Genomic DNA, 17938 nt, shown 5'->3' on the forward strand with positions numbered 1-17938 from the left:
CCGGGCTTGGAGCGGGGCAGGCGTCGAAGAGCAGAAGCGAAGCGTGGTGAGACCCGGGACAGGGTGGCAGACCCCAGCCTGCTGCCGCCATCCCCCTCCTGCCCGGCTCTCCAGCGGCACCGGCTCGGAGGGACGTGGCACAGCCCCAAGGACAGCACCCCACTCCATGGAAAGACTTGTCCGGGGGGAACTGCGGGCAGGCTGGCGCGCGTGCCAGGAGCTGGGCGATGGGACGCGTCTCCAGAGCAGCCCACCAAACCGCAGCCAGCGGAACCCTACTTCCCTGGCAAATCCTTGGGCAAAATTCCCTTTTTAGTGCTATTAAATGATCCCCAGGACTGCGGAGAGCCGGCTGCGCCTTCTCCTGCCGCGGCAGACCCAGCCAGGACCATGGGAGCAAAGGAAGAGCCTCCCCGGCGCTCGCTGGCCCGCGGCTGGGTCGGGAGGCAGCCGGCTGCTGCCTCTTGTCTCTCACAGGGGCTGAGCAAGCTTTGGTGTCGTGGTCAATTTGGAACCAATTTCTCCAAACGAACTCCCACATCCCACTCCTGAAGTTTGTCTCTTGTGCCACGAGAGGCCCACCCGTTGAAAATCCATGCCTAAAACTCATCCCCAGCCAGCCCCACGGCATCGCGCGTAATAAATACAGCAGGGACCACGTCTCTGCGAAACCAAGGGCAGACGCAGGCTTTGGGGCTTCTTCCTATCGACCTTGGGGACGCACCAGGCTCCGAAAGTTGGGAAATGCCCTTCCCCACTGCCTGGAGCTGCTGCGGGGAGCCAGGGACGCTGCCTGCTGCGAGCTCCCCGCTCGCTTCCCGCTCGCCCGGCCCCACGCCGCAGCCCCCGCTCCCGGGAACACGACGGTGCACGAACACCGGCTCCGACACAGGCTCCCTGGGGAGCGGGAGCGGGATCTCCCCCACGCGGTACCCTGTGCCGGGGAAATGGGGCTGGCGGTGGCCAAACGCCCCGCGAGCAGCGGCAGGAGGGGAGCTCGGCAGCAGCAACGCACTTCGTGGACGTGGCCCAGACGCATCCTTCCAGCCCCTCTCCGTTCTCCTTTCCTCCCAGAGCAGCCTCCGGAGCGCTCCGCTGTCCCTTCCGGAGCTGGAGGAACCCCGGGGCAGCGCCGCCGCGCTCCTCCTCTCCCTGGGGAAGGCTCTGCCCCGCTCCAGCATGGCGTGCGCCGCCGCCAGCCCCCGCCGTCCCCACTGCCGCCATCCAGCCACGTCCCCACCACGGGAAACGCACTTCCAAAAAGAACCAAAACTATATATATATATATATGTATACATACATATATATGTTTATACATACACACACACACGTATATATATGTATATATGTCTACCTATATATACACATATAGGTTTGAAAGGCAAGCTGCCAAAGTAGAAAACATCGGTTCACCTAGTTCGTATTATGCGTGTTAAAGAAATGAGACTTTTAGCCCATGACATCTTCTTTAAAAATGAGTATTTAAGATCTTCAAAAATTGCTACAGTACAAAAAGTGTTTGTGTGTGTATATATATATATATATATTTTCTCTCTACATATATCATATGTATGTATGCGTATGGACCGGAATGAATGACCCCACCAGAAGAGACACCCGACTCGTCCTCCACACCGTTTCTAGGCGTTCTCGACTCGGCTTCGGCTTCTCGCGAAGTCTCTGCATCGGTACATGGCACATAATGGTATTATTGGCACAGGTTCAGAGTCACAGTCCACCGCCAGGCTCCAGGCGCTCGCTCCTTCCCTCTCCATCCCCCGCCGGTTCCTCCTCCTCCACGGGATTCTTTGCTCACACATTTGTCCTTCTCTTCTCCAAAAAAACGCGCTCTTCGAAAAACGCAGTTACCTATAGGCGTGTTCATTTTTATAAAAATATATTTGGCCCATAGAACGCTGCTCTTTGAGTCTCCTACTGGTAAACAGAAATGGTAGGTACAGGTAACCCATTGTTTTTTTTATATTTTTTACAGGTTCACCAATGGAATCCTGTGAAGGACGAGAAGAAAAACAAAGATTAAATCACGACAGGGAAACGCATCACGACTCGCATCCCCTCTTTGATGTCCCCCAGGAGCCCGGAGGGTCCCCCTCCTCCCACCCGGGCTCAGGGGGGCGAACGCCAGCGGCAACGGGAGCATCCCGGGGGGAGCGGGGTACAGGGAAGTGGGACGTAAGGCTGAGGGATTTGGGTCTCTTCAGTCTGGAAAAAAGACGGCTTGAGGGGGATCTTATCAACGCTGATAAATACTTCAAGGGTGGGTGTCAGGAGGATGGGGCCAGGCTCTTCTCAGTGGTGCCCAGGGACAGGACAAGAGGTGACGGGCACAAACTTGCCCATGGGAAGTTCCATCTCAACACGAGGAGGAACTTCTTTGCTGTGGGGGTGGCAGAGCCCTGGCACAGGCTGCCCAGAGAGGTGGGGGAGTCTCCGTCTCTGGAGACATCCCAACCCCGCCTGGACGCGTTCCTGTGCCACCTGCTGTGGGTGACCCTGCTCTGGCAGAGGTGGGACTGGGTGATCTCCAGAGGGCCCTGCCAACCCTATGATTCTATGTCAGCGACGTCCCCGTCCCCAGCAGACGGGGACCGCTCTGCGTCCCCCCTGGAGAAGCCCCAGCCCTGCCCAGCCCGTTCTCAGCTGTGTTTCGAGGGCAGCCTTTCCGACGGGGATGCTCTTGGCGAGCGGGACTGAGCCCTTACTGCACACTTTCATCTCCTCGGGGCGTTTGGCAAAGCGCGATTTATTTCTGAGCATCCTCGCGCTCTGGAGCTTTAATACTTGGGCTAAGAGCAGCGAGTGCTCTGGCAGATGAGAAGACGATGATGAGTACTAACAAGATTTTCTGAAGTTAAATGCCCTAAAGAAATCAATAGAGAATTGGTTACACATCAAAAACAGAGATCCTATTGAAGTTCTTCTTAAGCTATTTATTTGCCGCCTTCTGAAATATCTCCCCCTACGTAATCTTTAAACCTCCATGCAAAGACAATTACTCCCTATCATTAGCGTGCGGCCACTGGCTCCAGGTGTAGGTGACTCCCTGGACAGCAGTCAGCGCGGTAGCACGGCTCCGTGTGCCCGATGCGCGTCCCGCGCATGGGCTGTGGAGGCGGCAGGTACGCACAGCGTGCGCCGGAGCGCTGCCTTCGGAGCGCCCCGATCTACGCCACGACCCCCGACTAGCCCGTTATGAGCACCTAGGGAGGCAATACGCCTTACGCTCGTTCAAACGTTCTGCCTTCAACGTTATTTCTAAGCAAGATGCCCAATATACGCCATCCCCAAGAACGACACTGAAGTCTTAATTAGCGAGACAGATTTTACAGAGCCCTTAATCTCCGGCACCGGGGCTGTGCTGGGACTGCTGTTATTCCTCCGAAGACAAGCCCGGATTTTTTATGATGACTCATTATCTGTTAATGTTAATACAAGGCTTTTGCTGTTGTTAGGCAGAACGGGGCCAGCACAGCAGCTGCTCGCCATGTTCAAAGCACGGCGTTGCCACACAACACTGTAAATTTTAACTGCCTTGTGCAACAGCTAGGGTCAGATCAACGTTACCGCACCAGTACGACTTCCAGGTCTCAAATCGCCACTTCTCCAACAGCAATGCCGAACATTTACATAGTTCCGGCTGAATACCACTTAACGCACGCATTGCAGAATGTAAAATTTATATTGTATTCCAAATAGCCTCTTTGTGCAAAGTAGGTCAGCACTTGATCAACCTTACAGATTTTTGTATAATCTCATTCCATGGGGTTTTTCAGTCAAAGAGAGCGGGATTAAGGACAAGAATAACGCGAAATCTCAAACTTCCTTTTAGAAAGCCCCAAAGCCAGTACGAAACCACACCAGAACTGCCTCGGTTGGCTGTGCTGCCCGGCCAAAGCCACTCGAGCCTTCAGCAAATGTCACCTTTCGCTTTGCAAACAGGCGGCTGCTCCTGTCACCGGCCGGGACCAGAGCATGGAGCGTCCTCCCTCTCATTCCTCCGTGCAGATGATTCTCCGGCGAGTTCCCTGGCACAAATGCTTTCCCCGGCTGCTTTGCTCTTCACCTGAACCAGCCCCGGGTCGGGCGGTTCTGCTGCCAAGAGCTGACATCCATCCCCAACCAGTGCTCCCCCAGCATCCCGGCGGAGTGGATCCGCTGGGAAGCTCCGAGAGCTGCTTCCCGCAGGCAGCATCGCAGGAACCCTCCCCGCTGCTCCTCTCGGCGCGGGATGAACCTGACCCCAGGCAATAACTTCAACATCTGCTTGCCGTGTAGCTGGACGAGTTCCACCGGGTTTCCTGACACCGCGCTGCCTGCAGCTCTCCCGGCTGGGGACCGCTCCGTGGCTCTGTCCCTCGCATCTGCTCCCTGCGGCCGCCCAGCCCGGCCCCGCGCTGCCGTTTGGGCAGCACCGCCGTCGGAACCCGCACCGCGCTGACGGACCGTAACACGGCAAGTCCACACTAAACTCCGACCGGCTCCGCGGTGCTCACCTACCCGAAATGTCCGCGCTCCCTCTCTGCCCTGCCACCCCCGTCCCCCGCCACATCGTCCCTCTTGTGCCTCCAGCTCAGACTCTACCCGGTCACCAGCACTAATTTGCCTATTGGACAGCTAAAAGCTGTGAAGTGCCATCCATTAAAACTTGTAAAGTGGTTTGAGCCTTTCCAAGGAGAGAGGTTTCTGTGGCGGAGAGCGGTGCAGCGTCTGACCCAGAGCGGGGAGAGCCCCCCATCACCCCCAAACCCCACTCCGTCCCCTGCTAATGCCGAGAGAACGGGGCTGGGAAGAGAAAGCCGCACGTAACCGCTCCAGCCAGGAGGCTCCGCGTGCGCTAGAGCATCCTTCCACCCCTGCCGAGGTGCAGCGGGTCACCAGCAACTGTCACCTCCAGGCTACGCCGCTGCTCCGGCGAAAGGCCGGCAGAACACGGCCACCCCTCCCGAGGTGCAGCCCCACGCAGCTCCTTCTCCTTCTCCAGCAGCCTCTCCTCCAGGAACCGGAGCTGGGAAGGCATCCCCCGTCCCCCCGCGCTCACAGCATCTGTCCGGTGACAGCACCGCGACAGGGGACGGTCTACCAGGGAGCTCACCTCAACGCCATCTGCTCTCGGAAGGTTCCACCTTACGCAGCGACATGTGAAACCTGAAATATTCCTGTTGTCTGCGGGCTGTCCCGACTGGCACAGGCGCGTTCACGAACACGCCGTTTGCGTGGGGCTGCAATGCGTCTCTCCACCGCAGGCTCCTGGGAAGCTGGGGGGGAGCCGCGCCGACCCCCCCGGGCTGCGGGGCCATCCCTCCTGCTCTCCGTGCCCTGCTGACACCCCCCGCACCACTCCCCGCGCACGGCTGCCATCACCCGGTTTTCGGCACGACGCGCCACCTGTGCACGTGTACTCCAGGAGCACCCTGGTACAAACACCCATACGCACGTGTACACAAGCGGAGGACAGTTTTTGGATTAATTTTCTTCACATTAATGAAACCAAACATCAGCTGCCAGAACTGTATAAATAATTGAAACATTATTATGGACCTAATGCTCCAGGTACGACTCGGATAGATTTTTCCAGAGCTCGTCGATACGCGTTTTATGGATCCCGTGAAAAGGGGTCAATGAGAATTTCAAGGATTTAGTAAGGCATAATGGACTGGCTTTGGGCTATTTAAAGAAATCTATGGCGATGACCAGGGCACGGTCTTTGGCACGGAGTTCCGCAGGACCTCGGGCAGGAGCGGTGGGAATTGCAGAGGCTTCCCATAGCGGGCAACGGCTCAGCGCCGCTCAGCCCCCTTCCCCCTACGTCAGGCAGGAGAGCTGCTGATGGCATGCAAGCGTGACTGGCTTGGCTTTTTTTGGGTTTTTTTTGGGTTTTTTAAATCATTTTAAGCCAACGGACAGACATCACAAACTACAAAGCTCACGGTGGAAGGGGCAGAGCGGGTTATTGCCCGTTGCCTCCTAAGCCAACGCCGGCTGGGGAGACCCTGCAGAACCTGTCCCCTTTACCCCCAGCACCAGCCCCCCAGCAGGTACCTTTGCGCTTTGTCCCTCCCCCAGCCAGCAGCCGCGGCGAAAGAGTCAGAGAAATAACGAGGGAACATGAACAGATGGGGAGGAAGAGCCTTTTCCCCTTAACAGCAAAGCCCCGGGGGGCCGTGGGCGGCAGAGCCGTGGGGCCGAGGGCTGAGCCCTTGCCCAGCCACCGCCAGCCCCCAGCACAGCTGACAACATCAACTTGTTTTTTTTTTTTCCCCCCTTCCATTCTAATCTAATTATATTTCTGTGTTCAATAGCTGAGCACAATGTTAAACAGGCCGTTCCGAGTGAGCTGCAGTCAGGGAAATTTCATTTACGCTGAATATATGATTCATTACGGCAGGGACTTGGGACACCAATTAATTCACCTGAGCGCCTGGCTCGGGCGGGCGCCGCTGCCCCATGGTAGCTGGCACGCAGGGAACCCTCACGGCTTCTCCTGCCACCGCTATCACCCGTGCCACCTTCAGAAGCAACACAAGGAGGTGAAAACGGCCCAAACCAGCTCAAAAAAATACGAAAAAAAAATCCCAAATGAGGTACTGTTGAAACCAGTACGACGTCGTTGTACTCCTTTGGTTGCAGCAGCATCCAAGGCGTGAACCCGGCTGCTGGGACCGCGCACACGGGCTGGCACGGTCGGCTCCCACAGGGCGAGGAGGAGGAGGAGGAGGAGGGGGAGGCAGAGGAGGAGGACCCCGGCACCCTCGCAGGGAGCATGGAGGTGTTTATGACAGCAAACATCACCAAGTGAGCTTTCGGGTACCGGTGGAGCGTGCGTGTCAGATGCGTGACCCCAACGGGCTGTCCATCATGCAACGAGAGGTTAATTACAGGTCAGGCCGTATCACGGCAGGGCAATTACGCTCGCGTGCCGAGGTGTCGAGGTGGGCTGGAACCACGAGATCCGGCTGAAATTCACGGCTGCCCCGGGGACCTTTTGCTCCCAAGTCCACATCCATCCCAGTCCCTGCCTTTTATCTCGGGCCCGTCTGTAATTCACCTCCATGGAAAAGCCACGTTGGAACCCACCCTCCCCTCCACGGCGGAAGATGTGTCCGGGCCCCCCCGGGGTGGGTGAGCCACCCTGCTCAGGGACCGACGTCCCAAAAGGAGGATGGCAGCAGGCAGGGGGAGAGCGGCTGCCGGCGGGCAGGGGGCGATGGGCAGGGGGCGATGGGCAGGGGACGATGGGCAGGGGGCGATGGGCAGGGGGCGATGGGCAGGGGACGATGGGCAGGGGGACGGTACGTACCAGGAAACAGCCCGATGGCGTCTGCCCTGCCCCCAGAAGTCAAACAGGCTTCGGCCAGTCAGCAGGAGATTTCAAACCATTTCTCAGACACAAAGGCCACGGGAATAAGATGCCGGTCAGAAGACGAGGGTCTGCAGCGAGCAGAAAAAGGGGCTTGCACATGCTGGCACAAAACACACACGGAGCAAGCCGAGGCGGCCTGCTGCAAAAATCAGCTTTTTAAAGAGGAAAAAAAAAAATATCTCTAGAGTGATGCTTTGAATGGGCTTATTGGCCTTGGAAACCAGGTGGTGCAAAGCAGAGAAAGAACGAAGAAAAAGATGGAGTGCGATACTGAATGTCTTTTTCCCCTGTGCACGAGCACCTTCTAATGCAGCCCATGGCCCTGGGGATACCTGACCCCTCCCGGCAGCGGGGCATCTCCCGCCTGCCGCCCCCCCGTCCCTCCGTCCCCCCACCACCCAGCAGCAGCGCTGCCCGCGCCGCGGGTCCCGCACGGGGCTGCCGTGCCCATCGTGCCCATCGCCATCACCGGCGCCGCTGGGCTGGACTGGGAACGCCCCGAGGCCAACCGTGCCCCAGAGAGCGTCACCCGACGGAGAGGAGCGACGGAGCCCTTCCAGCCAGAGCAAGGGCACCCCTGCAGCGCTGGGGTTCAACCAAAAGCAACGCACGCGGACGTTCAACGACATGGTTTGAAAATCCCCGCTAATCCTCCGCCTTCCGACACCTGGGGAAACCCTGAGAAATGTGAACCAGCAAAAACCCCCACGCGCACGCAGAAGGTGATGGTTAAAAAGATGTCTACTAAGCTGTTGGCTCCCAGGCTTCTGCCCGTGGTGCAGGAGGACGCCAGCTACGGTGGCGCGCACGCCACGGGCCAGCCGGGCTGCCTGGAGCACGGGCTGCTCGTTTTCTCCCTCGAAACTCTCCTCCTGGTTGTTCCTCTGGCTTTGATGGGGGACATGCATTTACCGCCCGGGGAAACTCCGCAGCAGCGCCCGGCGCGAGGGCTGCGGGGGCCGGCCGAGGTGCGGGGTGGTCACTCGCCCACCCTCCCACCCACCTCCTCCCCGCGCGGGCACGGGGCAGGCAGAGCCGGGGCCCCCATCTCTCACAGCCCGCCGCCAGCTGCCATTAAGCCCCCTTGTTAATGCATCATTACTTCACGCCAGACAAACGGTTCATTTGGCTCTCGCCACCCGCTCCTCCATTAATCACCCGGCTCATTCGCAACCCGGCAGCTCTTTCGATGCCACTTAGGAGACAGCACGAACGCTGGAAGATGGATCCAGCAGCATTTACGTGCTGGCGGCAGCAGCCGGGAATGGAAAAACGTGCGGTGCTGAAGGCTGCCAGGGCTCGCTGAGCCTCCTCGCCAGGATGAGCGGGCCGGGGGCCGTGCCCACGCTGAGCTACGGGGCGGGCAAGCACCCCGGCGGCCTGGAGAGCCGGGGTAAGGCAGCTCCACCATTGTCCCTGCGGAAAAGAGGGGGCAGCGGATCCCCGGAGCGGGATGATGCTCCCCATCCCGCAGGGACCCCACGCCGGCCGCCTCACCTGTTTCCATTGAAGGTTGCTTTATAATCCCCGGGCGAGTGCAACGCTTCCTCCGCGTAGACGGGCACGGGGGTCCGGACGCACTCGTGGGAGCACTGCAACGTCTCGTTGTAGGCGGTGAAGATGTCGAGGGCGCTGGGCACGCGGGCGGGGGCGAAGTCGGTCAGGTTCTGGCAGCTCTCCTCCTGCTGGTCCAGCTTGCGCTGGTGGCTGTTGCGCCGCGGGCGCCCGCTCTGTGCACAGCTGGGGCCGGGGCAGAAGAAGGGACATGATGCACCGCGCATCAGCAGGGGAACTCGCATTGTTTTCAGCTAATTATACATTGCTCAACATTAGATTAGAATTCATAGACTCACAGAATCGCTTGGGTGGGAAGGGACCTCAAAGCCCACCCAGTGCCACCCCCTGCCCTGGGCAGGGACACCTCCCACCAGCCCAGGTTGCTCCAAGCCCCGTCCAACCTGGCCTTGAACCCCTCCAGGGATGGGGCAGCCACAGCTTCTCTGGGCAACCTGGGCCAGGGGCTCACCCCCCTCACAGCCAAGAATTTCTTCCCCAGATCTCATCTCTATCTCCCCTCTTCCAGTTTAAAGGCATTCCCCCTCCTCCCATGGCTCCCCTCCCTGCTCCAGAGTCCCTCCCCAGCTTTCCTGGAGCCCCTTTAGGGACTGGAAGGGGCTGGAAGGTCTCCCCGGAGCCTTCTCTCCTCCAGGCTGAACCCCCCCAGCTCTCTCAGCCTGTCCCCACAGCAGAGGGGCTCCAGCCCTCCCGGCATCTCCAGGGCCTCCTCTGGCCCCGCTCCAACAGCTCCGTGTCCTTCTGCTGTCGGTGCCCCAGCGCTGGAGGCAGCACCGCAGGGGGGTCTCACAGAGCGGAGCAGAGGGGCAGAATCCCCCCCTCGCCCTGCTGCCCACACGCTGGAGGGAAGGGATGCCACCCAGAGGGTGGCTTGAGGTGGGCCCGTGCCAACCCCATGAGGTTCAACCAGGCCAAGTGCAGGGTCCTGCACCCGGGTCAGGGCAATGCCAAGCACAAATCCAGGCTGGGCGGAGAATGGCTGGAGAGCAGCCCTGAGGAGAAGGACCTGGGGGTGTTGGGGGGTGAGAAACGCACACCCCCCCCACCCCCCCCCCCCCAGCCTGGGCCGCATCAAAAGAAGCTGTTCAGGTACTTCGGAAGGATCACCCACAACCAAGCAGTCATTAGGCTTGCCTTTGTTTTCTTTAAGGATCAAATTTAAATTTTAGATACAAGCTTTTTACCACCCGAGGAATTACTTAGCAAGTCACACATTTATACCTGCCGGAAATGAAAGCCTTTCTTTAAGCGAAAAGACATAGGTGAGAACAATGAAATTAAACCCTTCGCATTTGGGAGGCACCAAAAGGTTTTAATATATGGGGATAAATAGCTCAGGAACGGGTCTGCCAGGGCCGACGCCCCCCTCAGCCGACGGACGGCTGGTGGGACGCTGCTCCCGGTGACCCCGTTGGCTCCCGAGGCCCCAGTGGGATCTGGTGGTTCTCCAACGCTCCTGGATCTGCCTAAGTTCTATTCTGCACCGATCACTGTATTATTTTTCCCCCCTTTTTGGCTCCAGCATGAGGTTCCTCGAGCTGGTCTGTGCTCGGCCGGATCGATGGCGTGTACCGCTTACGACCACTATTAGAGAAAAATCCCCAAAGTGCTTTAGAGAGTGTTTTCCACGCTCTTTCATTGAACTACTGCTACGACTGGGGAAGTTTAGTAAAGTAAATCCTGTCTGAGATACAAAACCGAGCATCACCGGTGCCTCCCCGCGGGCTGCCAGCAGAGCAAACTCATCTGCAGGGCAAGTAACTCGGCACTTTGGCCAGCTGAACGCCTCCCTGCACCTCTGCCGAGACTCAGGTGCCTCCCTAGCCCTGCAAAGGGGTTTTCCTCTAATCCTGGGGAGGGAGCAGGATTCTTCATCATCTCATCATCATCCTGCTGGGTGCGGGAATCGATTTGCTGCGGGAATGGATTTGCAGCACCCGGGGACGCGGGGCGGGCAGAGGTGGCCAGGCTGGAGGAGAGGGAGGGACGGGAGAACCACTGCTGAGCGCGGCAGCTCGCCCACAGCATCGGCCCTATCGCTGCGCCGGCAACGCTGACCTCAAAGTAGGCCACTTTCCCTGGGAAAATAGGTAAAGTCATGAGCGCCTGAAGCGAAACGCTAACCTATTTTGCCATACGCCCAGCCACGCCGACAGAACAAACGGGAGCAAATGAAGCCGGAGCAGAGCAGGAGCGCTCCGGGGGATGAGCACGCTTCAAAGCGGCGGCCCCCGCAGGGGTCGGGAGATGCCCTTCGGTCCCTGGAGGTGTGGGCAAGGTCAGAAAATGCCACCGTCACCTGCTGAGCCAGGCTGGTGATTAAGGAGCGGCGTAAAGCTGCTTAAGGCAGCGGCGGAGGAGGTGCCACCCAGCGCAGGGCAGGTCCCGCGCCCTTGTGGGGACACGTGCCGCGGCCGGACGCAGGGCTCTGACCTCGCCAGGTGGCAGATCCCGGAGCAGCGATGCGCACGTGGCCAGGGTCGGGTGGCTGCATCCCACGCGGGACACGTGCTGGCCCCCAAAGCCACCCACCGCCGGCGAGAGGTGGGGCAGCCAGAAGAACCCAGGCGCTTCTGCCGCCCTTGCAGGTTTCAGTACGAAAAAACCACCCCATTTTCTCCCGCAACCCCTTTCCGAAGCCATCCCGGCAGACGCCACGGGCTTTAGTGCTGGAAAGGCACCGCTGTCCCCACCCTGTCCCCATCCCCATGCCACCCCCCCAAGCCAGCCAGACCCAGGAGGGACCTTACCAATTTTTTAAGACAAGAGTTGTTATCAGAGCGGCTATGACCATGATGAGGGACACGGTAATAGTGATTATCTGATGAACCGCCAGACCTGCGGAGAAAAGAAACGAGAGAGAGTGGGGACGGGAGCCACGGGGGAGCCGGGGCGGCGGCGAGCGAAGCCCCCCGTCACGCACAGCCCCCCGTCGCCTCCCCCCCGAGCCCTTCCCCGGCGCGGGGCCGCACGCAGCCCCCGGCAGCGGCGACGCAATCCTCCCTCCTGCCTTACATAAAATAATCTTTAAGCCAGGCTCCTCATTTCCTATCCTCTCAAGTATGTTCCTTGTCAGCCCGAATTAGGCACGAAGAACGGAAGAGATGTGAAGACGTATCCCCTCCGGGACGGAAAGGGAAACTTGAGCGCAGCCTTGCAGTGGGTGCAGGATTAACCAGAGATAATAATTACCGCACTAACTGCTGCTCACTTAGAAGGTCGGGTGGGCTCATTTTCTCGTAATTCACCTTACACAGGGTATAATTTTGGCTCGTGTATCATTCCTAATGAGCAGTTTGGAAACAAAAGCATCTCAATGTACAGTATGTTTGCGATTTTGTGCCGCTTTACAGTTGCAATTTCGTAATGAAATGATTTTCCTGGCTGCAGCCCAAGGATGTGCTATTTTTCACAAGCAGATGTTGCAGCTCCTGATGGATGGTATTTTTAATAAATAAATAAGTGTTAGCACGACAGGAAAATGAGTGGTTTTTTATATATATATATGTGCACCTGTGCAATGCATGCGTAGAGCTCCCAGCTTGTGCGGGAGCGTGTGGCAAGGAAATTGCTGCTTCTTCCCACCCAAGGGCTGCCGTGCTCAGCTGGAGACGGGGATGCTGGCGGCACCAGGGATGCTGGCGGAGACGGGAATGTCGGCAGAGCCAGGGATGCTGATGGGCCCAGGAATGTCGGCAGAGCCAGGGATGCTGGCAGAGATGGGGATGCTGGTGGGGCCGGGGATGCTGGTGGAGAGGGGGATGCTGTCGGGGCCGGGGATGCTGCTGGAGACAGGGATGCCGGCAGAGCCAGGGATGCTGGTGGAGACAGGGATGCTGGCGGAGACGGGAATGTTGGCAGAGCCAGGGATGCTGATGGGCCCGGGAATGTCGGCAGAGCCAGGGATGCTGGCAGAGATGGGGATGCTGGTGGGGCCGGGGATGCTGCTGGAGAGGGGGATGCTGCTGGAGACAGGGATGCCGGCAGAGCCAGGGATGCTGGTGGAGACAGGGATGCTGGCGGGGCTGCTCCAGCTGCAGGTCGGGGAGGAGGAGGGCAGTGAACCGGCCGCAGCAGCCGTACGCACACACATCCTCACGGCAGGCTCGTGCGAGACTCTGAGCGGCAGCCCCAGCCCCAGGCCGGGTAATTAGGCCAGACGAGATTTATCGGTGGTATTTTAACGCATGGATCGTGCCGGCTGCTCCGCTGCCTTCTCTCGAAGGACAAAAATTTTGACTCCCTTGAAACTTGTGATCTCGCCTGCCCCTGCTCACCCCCACGCCCCGGGGGTTTCGGTCCCTGCCCACGCTGCCGACAGCACTCATCCCAGGAGAATCGCTGCTGGAGCCGGACCAAGCTGCCTCCTCCCAGGCGTGCAGCGTTCCACGCCTCCCAGCCCACGCACCTCCAAATCCAACCCCCAGAAACACGACGGAAAACGCTTCTGGCCTGGGTAAGAGCGGGAGAAAAGCCGTGCAAGGCTGCCGAGAGGGGAGATGGGAGCTGCTCAGTGCAGGCGCACGCGGAGATGACATCACATGAAGACATCACAGCAAGAGATGACATCACCTTTGGATGGCCCCCTCCAAAGCAGCCTCCCAGCTTTCGGGAGCACAAGCACGCACCACGCCACGGCTCGAGGGCTGCCCTGGCTTTCATTAGCCCTGCTCGCAGCACGCCTGCCTCAGCGCCACACCTCGCCGCCCGAGCATCCCTGCTCAGGATCCACCACCAACCGGCGTTACCGTGCTGCCCAGGCTGCAGGAGCCAGGCTTCGCTGCCGCCAGCAGCCCCGGGAAGGAGGTGCGGATCCCTTCTCGGGATGCGGAGACCCATAAAACCCCACATTTTGAGCACCGCGAGCAGTCAGCAGCGACATCTTTTTAGGAAGCGCCATGGACTTTGCTGCCAGGATGCATCCCGGGCGTAAATCAAATGCTCGGAAGCGCGAGTCTTGGCAGTTTAATATAATAAAGCCAAGGTCACCTTCGGCAGGTCTGATTCACCAAAGCACACCCGGTGCCAGGCACTGGGGGAGCGATGGCTCGCGGGGAAGGATTCGCTCCCGGCTCCAGAGCCGACAGCGGGCTGCCGGGAGGGAGCTGCTCGGGAAGGAGCGGTGCGAAGGGGCGGGCAGCGATGGCACTCACCGCCAACATAAGAGCAGAAGGGTTTCTGGAAGGAAGCACGTACCCACCACCTTCTAGTCATTATTGTGCTTTGCCAGCCGACACGCTCTGGGGGAGATCTGGGAGAAGGGCTGGAGAAAAGAGCAGGGATCCCAGCTGGCTTTAAGGACAGGACGTGGTCTGGAGCGGGAGGCGGTGGCAGATGTCAGCCACCACGGACATCGCCAGGGAAGGGGTTTTCTAGAGGCAGGACCGAGGAGAAATAACTTGCCAAAGGCCAGCACTTCTGGAATGCCGACTTTGGATCCTGGCACACTCCCAGCGCCGAGCCAGCAGAAGGCAAGAGCCCCACCAGAACAGAGAGAGGTGCAGAACGCTGCAAACCCCGCGTGTTTTGGGGCTCTTCCTCTGCTCCCCGGCGCAGGCTCCCTCCCCAGGGAGCCATGGGACGGACAGACGGACGGCTGCTCCCCCTCCTGTGCCCCGGCGACGCCGAGCGCAGCGGGATGGGATGCGATGGGATGCGTCAGGGTTATTTTTCTCCCTCGACTCAAGCACCTGTTTTGCAAATGACCCATTTCCTCCATTTACTCCCAATTACACTTCAATTGGTTCATACAGGCTGTGACAAGGCTCCTCGGGAGAGCGGCTGGCACCAGCAGCTGCCAGAAAAAAGAGCGGGTCGGGGCAGGCGAACGCCGGGGCTGGGGACGGCGGTGGCAGAGGACGGGGGGACCCGTCCCCCAACTCCAGCTCCGGGGGGTCTGACGCCAGGGAGCAGCCGATGGGCTTCGTGCCCCCGGGGAGCAGACCTGGCAGGGCTTTGCAGAACCCGTTGATGGCTCTGCGGGCTGCGGGGGCTCCGAAGCGACACCCAGCACCCAGGAGAGACTGGGGAGCCACAGCCACACTACGGCTCCTCGGCTGCTCTGCCCCCGGCTTTCATTTCCCATGGGAATTCAGGGAGAAAATGCCACAAGGCTTCCCACCTCCCCCCGGCAGCCCACCGGCCGAAGGCAAGGCACGGAAAATGACTTCTGGCCCTGCGCTTCGGGTCCCTGGAGGACGGCTGTCGTGACAGGAGCCATGTCCCGACAGACCCGAGGGGGGCAGCCCCCAATCCCCCGCCGGCGCCCACCCCGGTGCTTCGGTGCCTTTGGACGCCCACCCCAGTCGCATCCTTCCCGTCAATCTTGGAGCAGCTCCCAGTGGGACACCGCCGAAAAAGATAAAAGGAAAGACTCTAAAAATAAAATAAAACCCAGCCCAGTGCCCGATTCCTTTGAAAACAGAAGCGGCGTCAGAAATGAGACCTTCTGCAACGACGGGAGCGGCGGCAGGGACACGGGAGGACCTAACGATGCAATTAATCCTTGCACTTACATAATGGGAAACGCGCAGGCAGAACAGATTGCAGGTGGCTGAGCGCTGGGAAGGATGGCAGCTCTTGGGAGCAGGACACATGGATTTTAAGAAGGGTTGGATAATTTTAGACTCCATCACATACATAAGTTGCCATATGTACCGGCACAGAAGAAAGTTCCTTTGCATCGCATATTAATTCTGCACCAGAGCCCGGGGGGATTTCAAGGGGATGGGAAATGTTTTTCCCAACCGCGTTAACCACGGCAGTGATGGAAAGAGGGAAAGGCACTGGATGGTAGCTGGGATGATTCCCTGGGAAGCCCTACAGCTACCCAGCTACACTGCAAAAAGACTAACAGGTCTCCATTCTGACTTTGCAAATACATCAGATCCTTTCCTCTAGGCCTTCAAAGAAATACATAGAACCATACGGAGTACAATCGAACAGAAATATCCGATCTGCAAGAGGAGGTGTTAACGGATGGAGCATCCTGGGAGAGGGGAACATCCCGCGAGGGACGCGCACCACCGGGGGGGGAGAGGCGAGATGAAAGAGAGATGGCTGCGGAGAGCAAAGCATTATTTCAAACACGGCCCTAGGAGCCCAATCTGTCTGGAGGAGAGGGACCTGGAGGATAAAATCAATAGCTCATAAAGCAAAATTACCCTCCTCCTCCTCGGGCGCAGGAAGCCGCCTGCCGAGCCTGTAACTCTCAGGGAAAGCCTGTGCCCCCCAGACGTGGGGCAGGCGGCAGGGAAGGAGCCGGAGGAAGGAATTACCATGGCTCAGGTTTGTTGGCTCATCTCCGCGGCCAACACATCCCACGGCAAAGCTCCGATCCCAGCAAGTTACAGGGCCCGGCGGTCACTTAATTACACGTTAATAACCAGCGAGGAACCAGGCCGCGGGAAGGGCAGAGGCTGGTTCCTGGGATGGGGAGGGATCGCCCGCCCCGGCCCCGGCAGCTGGAAATGCCTCATCTCTGCGAGGGGCTGCGAGCGGCTCCCTCTTACAAGGCTTTTACTAGGCAATTTGACGCAGTGACCATTTAACTGGAGGGTAATTACAGGAGAAGTATTTAATGGAATTGAAAGTGTGTCCAAACCCCTGCGCTTCTGCTAGTGCAGCAGAATTTAATGTGTCGCCTGCCAGGAGGGAAAGCTCTTCAAAAGCGCTCTTTGAACCTTTGGAAATGCTGAAATATTGCTGGGATTTTCCACTCTCGCGCCGTCCGAGCGCGCTCCGCTCTCGCCGGGGACTCGTTGTCCCCTCCGGCGGCGGGACCCAGCCCCAGCATCCCCACGGGCACCGGCCGGGCAAAAACCCGCAAAACGCGACTCCAAATTCCCCAAGTCCAAGGAAAAACCCGATTTTCTCAAAGCAAGCAAACGCCAGGGATATTTTTTTTTAATGTTATTTTAAAGACCATATATTTGCCACCGAGATGAAAGTGCTGGGTTTTGGCCTTTCTGGCCACCTTTTGAAACGGCTCCCGGACAGCTCTGCATCAACAGAATTAATTCCATGAGAAAATCCATTCGAGACTAATGTCTTGCTACTGCAGAAGTGCGCAATGGCAGCGAACAGGAGATATAAGCTCTTAATTAAAAACAAAGAGAACCTCTATCCCCCAAGGCCTTTATTTCAACAGCTCTGGTTAGGGAGACCGTATTTTTCATTTTCCCAATAAAAACAGCTACGAGCCGCAACTCTTTGAAGACCCCCGTCAAGGCCTCTAAGCTGCATAAAATTAAAAAAGGAAAAAACAGCTCCATTTCATTTTGCAGAGTATAATCTTGAGTCACCCTTAGCGGTAGGAAACCAAGAGAGGCCCCGGATACCTGCTACGCCCTGGCCAGGAGGGCAGCAACGGAGCCCCCGAGCCCATGCCCGCGCACGGGATTCCTGCCTTGGTCCTTTCCCCTTCGCCTTCCCGCAGCTCCCAGTTTGACTCCGAATGCCAAAAGAGGGTAAATCTCCTAAATAAGCCAGGACAGCAGGACCGGCACGTGCAGGGTCAGGCCCTAACGCCTCTCCCTCTCGCTCCTCAACCAAAGTGTCGCCTCTAGCCAGGCAGAGACCATCCCAAACGGGCTCCCGGTAACGAGCATTGAAAAGAAACCGGCTTCTGGGAGCGGCTGAAGAGCTTACAGAGAGGGAAACGATGAAAACACAGATGGAATAGTTGCCGTGGCGATTGTTCCTGGCCATGGTCACGCTCAAAGAGTTTTCTTCAACGGCTCAATGTCCAAGCGGCGACCAGTGCCGAGTGGCGTTCCTCAGGGATTGGTACTGGGACCGGTGCTGTTTAACATCTTTGTTGGCGACATGGACAACGGGATCGAGTGCACCCTCAGCAAGTTTGCCGATGACACCAAGGGAAGGGATGCCATCCAGAGGGACCGGGAGAGGCTTGAGGTGGGCCCGTGCCAACCTCATGAAGTTCAACCAGGCCAAGTGCAGGGTCCTGCACCTGGGTCAGGG

General features: G+C 58.5%; 1 protein-coding gene across 1 annotated transcript in view; it reads right to left on the reverse strand.

The window, feature by feature from the left end:
• Positions 1 to 1462: 1462 nt before the first annotated feature.
• AJAP1 (adherens junctions associated protein 1) overlaps positions 1463 to 17938 on the reverse strand; it is a 38781-nt gene continuing 22305 nt past the window's right edge. The window contains exons 3-6 of the mRNA XM_063353862.1: positions 11707 to 11794; positions 8879 to 9121; positions 7319 to 7449; positions 1463 to 2009 (exon numbers count right to left, since the gene is read on the reverse strand). Coding sequence (XP_063209932.1) covers positions 7377 to 7449; positions 8879 to 9121; positions 11707 to 11794 — 404 coding nt within the window. The 3' untranslated portion in view covers positions 1463 to 2009; positions 7319 to 7376. The remainder of the gene's footprint in view (positions 2010 to 7318; positions 7450 to 8878; positions 9122 to 11706; positions 11795 to 17938) is intronic.

The sequence above is a fragment of the Chroicocephalus ridibundus genome, chromosome 16 (genome assembly GCF_963924245.1).
Source record: "Chroicocephalus ridibundus chromosome 16, bChrRid1.1, whole genome shotgun sequence".
NCBI lineage: Eukaryota > Metazoa > Chordata > Aves > Charadriiformes > Laridae > Chroicocephalus > Chroicocephalus ridibundus.